Here is an 8,352-nt window from a genome sequence, read left to right on the forward strand (position 1 = left end):
CTTCATCATTTGCTTTAATAAATATCTATAGTAACCAGAATTTTCTATTTGTCACCTAAAAAGAATTTAGGATGAACACCCCCCCCCCCCCCCCCCCCGGCGGCGGGGATTCTTCCTGAAATGTCCCATGGGTGGGTATTATAGCATCTATGTTTCTTTCTTAAATGCTTTGCCTAATATAGGGGAAAAAGAGAGAGTAGCCTGTCCTGTTATAGAAAAACAGCCTTGACACCAAAAAAAGAAAAAAAAAAGGAAAAACTTTACAATTCACGCCACTTAACAATTACCATAGTAATATTAACTTCTCTTTTTTAAGTTTTTATATTGTCCAAGTTGTCAATTTGGTGTTGATGTGTGAGTGTATTCCCTTATCTCATCCCCTTCCCCTATATATATATGTGTGTGTGTGTGTGTGTTTCTCAAAAAAAAAAAAAGTTGTCAATTTGATAATTACCATACATTGCACTTTAGTGCTTAACTCCAAAAAATATATATTTATATTCACAACCATTTGAGTTATTCTACAACTCAAGTCAACCAATACTACACGTCTTTCACAACTATCCTATGTGGAAGACTATGACTTATTGTCTGTCACTTTCACATACCTGTATACAATTTTACAGGTTATTGCTATACTCTTACATATTTAGATTGATTTATTTAGATTAATATTTTACTTTGATTGTTAGTGACTATGCAACAGTTTCAAAATATGAAGAAAAAAGAAAAGAAAAAGTCAAAGGCTATTCAGTAAATTAAACCTAGTATGAAAAATAAATTATAGTTTACATCTACATTTATATTAAATTTTGTATGACAATTACAATTGTTTACAGCTTTTTATTCATTTGGATATTGATATCGATTAATTTTTTTAAGGTTATTTTTGCTTAATATTTTCTTTAAATATTGTCCCTCCTAAACTAAAATTCTAGCTCTGCCTTTGGAGTGAAGAATTTAGCTTCAACTAATCTATGTGTGAGAAAATATCATATATGCCTCTGAACAGGACCATGATTTACAGTTCAATAAATTTAAAGCCATAATGAATATGATGAATAGGGAGAACTTTATATATGTTACTAATTTAAAGGAAGAGTACTGGGGGTGTTGGATTTTCAAAAATAAAGCGTGAATCTAAAAAAGAATGCTTAAAATCAATTGAATATACTAAATAAACATGGTCTTATTTCAGGGCCTTTTACCATTCTAATTAATGATTATTACTCCATTACTATCTAACAAAGCATAGTTATGGAACTCCATATCTTATCATGTACCGCACAAGTTTGTTATGTAGATCTTACATATTCAACAAGAATGAACTTGCCATAAGAAATATACGCAATTGCAATCATGATATGCTACAACAAGAAAAACAATCTCGTCTAAGTTAACAACTTTACACAATAAACACACAAAGAGTAGGTAAATCTGTATATAAACAAACAATAATATGTTTTAGCATAACGATCTACATCCATAATGAAAAAGTTATTGATGGTTGTATATTTTATATCATATCTTGTGTGTTACGTTACAATAATTCAATGGAGAGTATTTATAGTGGACTAAATTCTTTACTGACCATAGACTCCTCTTTCTTTTCTTTTTTAAAATTTTTTTTTTTTTAATTTTGAGAATTAACTATATACTAACCTAACGTTACAACAGTTGCTCTAGTGGTATTAGATACTATTAATTTTCAAATTTCAAGGATAAAGAAAGTAAAACGAAGGAAAAATATGATCCACACAACAATCAAACCTCACAAAACTCCATCAACACAACCCACAAAACCGACCAATTTCATGGTAATGGAAATTCACCCTACACAGTTGCATGGCCAAGTTGGGACAAGTCCCGATGACTCATGATTAAACCATGACAATGCACCACTTGCACATCGTATTTTGTTGTTTCACTACTCAAACATACATAGACCAAAACTGTGTCGCCACCATATCCTCCACCCCAATTGGTATCAACTCTAAGGCATGAATTGCTATTTTTAGTGTTAGAGAGAAAAAAAAAAAGGAAAAAAAGGAAAAGGAAAAAAATTGAGTTATTTTACTAAAAAATAAAAAGTGATGAGAATTAAACACACTTTAGAAAGATGTAGTTTCAAATAAAAAATTTATGTCGTTTTGAGCTTATTTGACATTGATTTAACGTCTAAACGGAATCAAACTTGGGGGATTAAAATAAAAAATTTAACACTTAAGGGACCGAAAAAAAAAATCTCAAACTTTAAAGGGCCAAAATGTAATTTAATCAAAGATAAAAGTGTAATGCCAGTTCTAGATGCAAGGAGCGCAACAATTATTTAAAATTCATTTGATTTTAGAAACCAATTGTATTTTAGCATTGATCCATCGGATTTTATCTTATTAGCTAATTAGTAATTTATTGAATTTTCTAGAGTCAATGCTATTTTAATTATTATTTAATAATTGAGCTTTGGTAAAAGTCAATTACGGTCAGAGTTCAGTCATAGTAGTCTATATAAGTGCACTATGTGCTTTAATGAGGACAAGTTTTTAATCCTTGCTTGGTGTTGATTCCTAGATATATTTTATTTTTCTGTTTGCAAAATTGAGTTTTTAAAAGCAATTTCCGCTGGAAAGCATGAACTAGAAAAGATGCTTTAAATCAATTGAAGAAACTAATGAATAAAAAGGTCATGTTTCTGGGCCTTCACCCCTTAATTATTACTCCATTACTAAAGCATAGTAATGGAACTCCATATTTTATTCATGTACTGCACAAGTTTATTATGCAGTTCTTACATATTCAGCAAGAATGAACTTGCCATAAGAAATATGCACAATTACAATCATAATATGTTACAAAAAGAGAAACAATCCCTGCCAAGTTCACAACTTTACCCAAAAAGCATGTAAAAAGAAAATAAATTTGTATAAATCACAGGCACCTGGAGCATTTCAGCTCACTGAAACAAGCAACAATCCAATGAACAAAGCCAACATGTAGTTACCCATACTGATATTTGCAATCAAAGAAGCAGCACCAGAAAAGTTTCCGGATGTTGTGTTAGTGCTCAAAACAACCACCATCCAATTATTCTCAGAGGCAATCCCAGCCCCGGTGTAGTTTGAATTATTCAAATATTTTGCATATTGAGATTTTGTATAATTAGAAAACACTACAATTGGGTCTAATCTAGGCACACAAACAGGCAAAATGATCCCACCAACTGCGTGTTTGTCTTTTATGTCACACTTATGCAGGAGCTTGTCAAAGTCAGTGACATTAGGCTTCGTGCCTGGAGTAGAGCTGTGGTTAAAGGCGTTTTCACAAGTTCCCTTCTTTTTTAACTGGCCTGCAATTTTATTAGCTAGGCAAGCTGCATTGCTGTTGTCAGTGAAGTTGTTGAGATGTAGTGACCTCCTGTAACCATTAAGGTCATCCCAGAGATATGTTTGAGCTGTAGATGTAAAAATTGCATTCGTTAGAACTAATAGGGTGAAGATTAAATAAGTAATGCACCAAAGTTAGCCTATTTAGCAGTGATCTTCTCTATGTTCTACAACTAGATACCAATATTAATTATTAATCTGATACTTTGATGGAATTCAATTGGTGAAGAAGTGGGAAGGCATCAGCCATACGAAATTAAAAAAGACAACAAATGCCATTTTGATAATTTTGATCTTAACAGGATAGTTAGGTAAAGCTATATGAAAAAAAAGAGAAGCAATCGTTGTGTTTTCCTGAAAGCACCAAATACTTTTGTAAAGCCTCAAATACTTTTGTAAAGCCTGTTACTCATCAAGATATAAAATGGTCTAATTAAGTGCTCAATTCTTCTTATGCAGGCTATCCTATTCTGCCGAAAAATTATTTTAAGCACTGTTTCAATAACTTTATCAAACTTTCATGACTTTTAAAAAAGGTTGCTGACTGATGGTTTTGGATTTTGTTTGATTAGTTTAACAAAGAATTAGTTTAGCAACTCAATGAATTTCTTTTTTAAGATCCAATATTATCCTTGATACTCAAGGACCATTGATTGGAATTGAGCACATGCATGTTTCAAATTGAATTTCATGCTTCAAGTTGAGGAATTGGCTTGCCTAAGAACACAAAGTAAAACTCACATTGATAATGATACCATTAAGACCAAACAACTGTAATTACCACACATACCATTAGTCTTAGCCCAAAAAAAAAAAAAAACACATAACCTAGTCTAGATTCACGGTAATCACTTGTAATCTTTTTTGCAATTTCATTTTATTTGAAATCATATTTTCTGCCACTTTTTAAAATAATATATCATATTTTACTACTTCTATTAACATTAATTTGTGATTTTTCCTCTACATTTTTTCATTCTCTTGACTCGAACACACGAAACCACAAGTATTTCTCACTTGTGTATTAATTGCTCCCCTCTACGTAAGATCAAACCATCTTAATATCTTATATGGCTTTTACTTATCTTTTCATCAGCAAGGACCACTCTCTATCTTTTTTATCAGTCTTCGCCATAGTTCTTCAAATTGAAAATTATACTCCTACTTTATAGGATACGTTGTAGTCCTCTAAATAGAAAATGTTATCTTTCAAATTGAAAGTCCCTACATGTACTATATCCCATATCACAACATTTTTTTCAAGGTAGAACAAACTGGTCTTGTCACTGTATTTGAAACTCAAAGTAATAGATTCAGTATTCTATATATATACTAATAGGTAAAACTGAGAGAAAATCTAATTAAATTTCAAATTGGAATTCAATTAGAGTATAATTTTGCGTCACGTGTCCCATCTAATATAAATTTTTGTGCTAAGTGAGCTAATTCAATGTAAAAATTAGATTTCAATTAGAGTTTAATTTTGCGACATGTGTCCCATTTAATTTAAGTTTTAAATTTTTTTTTATGCCAAATGAGTTAATTTAGTGTAAAAAAATGAGGAGTCCAATATAAGCAAACCATAAAAAATATAATTTTTGAATGATTTTATATTTATAAGCCCCCCCTTTTTTTTATAGAACTAAATACAATTCACGTTTATAAGTCATATATATATATATATATATATATATATATATATATATATATATATATATATATATATATATATGTCCCATCTAATCGAAATTTTTTAATTTTTATGCCAAATGAGTTAATTTAGTGTAGAAAACGAAGAATCCAATATAAATTAATCATAAAAAACATAATCATATATCTAAGACTATATATAAAATTAGAGGAATAGAGAGTTTGAATGGTTTTATATTTATGAGCCTTTTTTTTTTGTATAACTAAAAACAATTCAAATTTATAATTCATCTATATATATGTATGTATATATATATATATATATATATATATATATATATATATTAGTAGGTAAAATTTAGAGAAAATTCAATTAAATTCTACAATTGAAGTCCAATTTCCTAAATTATTTATTTTTATAAAGAGTTTTATTTCTTAATTTTGGGATCAAATATGGGATTATATCATAAATATCCATTCAAGTAAGTTATTGTGTACAAAAACCAAAAAGTCTAAAATTAATGAACATAAAAATATTTAAAAATTGATAATTTACATTTTTTACCTAATAACATTCTTACAAGACTTTTTAAAGAGTTAAAAAAAATGAAAATGACTATAAATAATATTTAAATTATATATGTAAGAATTATATTTTGCATATTAATGTGTATCTTTTAAGTATATTCATGCATATGCATAGGATTATAAGCTAATTTAAACTAAAAAACAAAATATTTAGGGCACTTGAAAGTAACTGAGACTATGAATAATAGTAATAATAATTAACCACTATGTATGTCATATATTCTTGACCCACCAACATTTTCCCTTCAATCTCCTAATTCTTTTATAATTTTAAACTTTAGGATTTTGCTATAAACCCATTTTAAAAAAAAAAATAGAAGAATAAAGAAAACAAGCATTGGATTCTACTAATATTACTTAAAACAAGATAGTGAAGCAATTATGCAACTTTTCATGCATATCTTCAACGACAGCTTAAGTAAATTAAACTATATATGAAAAATATACTATATATATATATATATTATATGTAAAATAGTATATTATTATACAATTTTTTTATTTATACATATATTTATTACTTAATATTTATTTATATATTAATAGAGAGAGAGAGAGAGAGTACCATCACAATCACTCATTGCGTTGCCTTGCAGTTGCACAACATGAAGAACAAGCAAAACAAGGCTAAGTTTAAGGATGGCCATGGTTTCAGACTTGAGAGCTGTGCCTTGTGATGAGCAGTATATAAAAAATAAAAATACTATAATAAGAACACATTAATAGACAAAGAATACAAGAACTTGTAACTTTTCTTAGCTATAGTTGTCCTTAGAATCTCTGCTTTTTTGTCAGTTTGCCGTGCATGTCAAGGTGCTCTAGGTTCCCTCTCTTTTTCTTGTACCAGTAACAAGCGAAGTTGGATTCTCTTACGGCGATAGTTTAAAAGATATTTTTGGTAATGCATTGCGCTTACAGTATATCATTGCAAAGAGAGACATTTTAACGCGAAAATTCTTGCTTTGAAAGTATTAATAGTTGCCGTTACAATTACCTTGCCTTTTCAAAATTTTTGCTCTTAAACTTTAATATCTCTGGCAAATTAGTCCTTCGATTTGTTGTTGTCTATAAAATTGCTGATAAAGTTTCGAATTTTAGTGACAAAAAAGTCAAGAGTCTTACAGATTAATTAGTTGACATTTTTTAGTGTTTTTAAGACATTCAAGATTTAAATATTCGTTTCCCGTTGTAATTATTAAATTAAAGAAAACACTATAATGAGATGAAAACTAGACTTTCAGATGAAAATGACAATTCAGCCAAACGTAAAGGACGTACTTTATATTTTAGCTGAAAAAAAAATGATTGGCATGAATTATATAAAAAAATGTTGATAAATAGAAACATATGTGTGCTCATTCTTAATATCATCTTCTTAATATATATATATATTAAAGGAAGCACACGTATGCATGTCAATGAATATGAAATGATCTTAAAATAGAAAGAAAGGAATAACTTTAATCGAAGATCCTTTGGCTGTTATTTCTTGATTTGTCTTTAATTTCCTAATTATTAGTAATTTCCTAATTATTAGTAAAAGATTCCTGCTTTACTAAATGATGAAAGAGACGTGAAAGTGAAACTCAAAAAAGCAGTTTTAAAAAAGAGAAATCATATTAAAGAGGCCTCCATGTAGCCATCCCTTATCAATTCACTACCAGCAATTTTCAAAATTGATCATTTAAATAATTCACTAAAGTATGCTTTTGTACCCTTTAAATTTGGGATTATTTCATTTTGAACTTTTACCTATTAATTAATTAATTAAGTAATTATTTTATTTTGGCTCAAACAGTCGTTGCCTTGTTTGTAACATAATATGTGGTCTCCATTATAACTTGGAGCCGTGTCCAAGTAGCTTTTAAAAGACACTTGCCACACGTTACAAAAAGCTACAACTTAAGGTTTTAAGTTTTATTACTTATACACTAGTTGCTAATCCGTGCGGTGTACAGAAAAATTCAAAAAAAATGTTCAAGAAATTCATTTTTTGTTTTAATTCATCGTCCTCTAGATTGATGAAAGCTATAAGATTAACTCATAAACTACCTTTAGTCCTTCACTGAAAATCCCCAAATTTCACCTGGAAACAAAACCCTAACATTCCCAAATCAACTCGTGTTCGTCCTTGTGTTCTTCCCCAACATCCAACTTGAAAACCGTAACATTCCCCTGGGAAAACCATTTCCCTGAAACTTGAAAACTGATAATTTGAGAAATCATAGTGAGTTAGAACGATAATGACTTTTATCGTAGCTGATAATCTGAGAAGTGCATATCTATTTCTCTCTATGTGTGTATCTTTGTATTTGGCAGTGACACATGAGGGTCATGTGAGGGCTAAATGGGCGGGAAAATGAGATGGCAGGGTCATGTGGGTGTAAGTGGGACACGCTGGATTTTTAATTATTATTATTATTAATTTTTTTGTTTTGGTAAACTGGATACTCAATTAAACTTAGGAAACATAGAGATTTTAATTATTATTTTAATAAAGGGGTTTGACACGCTGGACCTCCGTTTGCCACCTCCGCTTTTTTTGTTACTGGATTGACGGCAGAGACTATTTTAAAAACGATTTTTAAAAATCACGAACTGACTTAAAAGCGAAATCAATTTATGGACCAAAATCGAGAATAAGCTAAAAATGTAAGGACCAAAAATACATTTTCGCATTTTTTAATTAAAATTATGACGTGTCATCTTTTAAGAGTCAAATAAAAAAATT

At 29.4% G+C, this 8,352-nt stretch overlaps 1 protein-coding gene across 1 annotated transcript; it reads right to left on the reverse strand.

The window, feature by feature from the left end:
* Positions 1-2,689: 2,689 nt before the first annotated feature.
* LOC142629951 (putative GPI-anchored protein At5g19250) lies at positions 2,690-6,316 on the reverse strand. The gene is made up of 2 exons (XM_075804010.1): positions 6,187-6,316; positions 2,690-3,451 (listed from the first exon to the last, which is right to left on the reverse strand). The coding sequence occupies exons 1-2, from the start codon at positions 6,266-6,268 to the stop codon at positions 2,949-2,951; spliced, it is 585 nt and encodes a 194-aa protein (XP_075660125.1). The 5' UTR covers positions 6,269-6,316; the 3' UTR covers positions 2,690-2,948.
* Between the last annotated feature and the right edge of the window lie 2,036 nt (positions 6,317-8,352).

This window comes from Castanea sativa, chromosome 3 (assembly GCF_040712315.1).
Source record: "Castanea sativa cultivar Marrone di Chiusa Pesio chromosome 3, ASM4071231v1".
Taxonomy (NCBI): domain Eukaryota; kingdom Viridiplantae; phylum Streptophyta; class Magnoliopsida; order Fagales; family Fagaceae; genus Castanea; species Castanea sativa.

Excerpts from the sequence above, each read along its gene's own strand:
- LOC142629951 (XM_075804010.1), bottom strand. The coding sequence starts at position 6,268 with ATGGCCATCCTTAAACTTAGCCTTGTTTTGCTTGTTCTTCATGTTGTG. Across the intron at positions 3,452-6,186 it reads CGCAATGAGTGATTGTGATG|CTCAAACATATCTCTGGGAT; the intron begins GTACTCTCTCTC and ends TTACATCTACAG.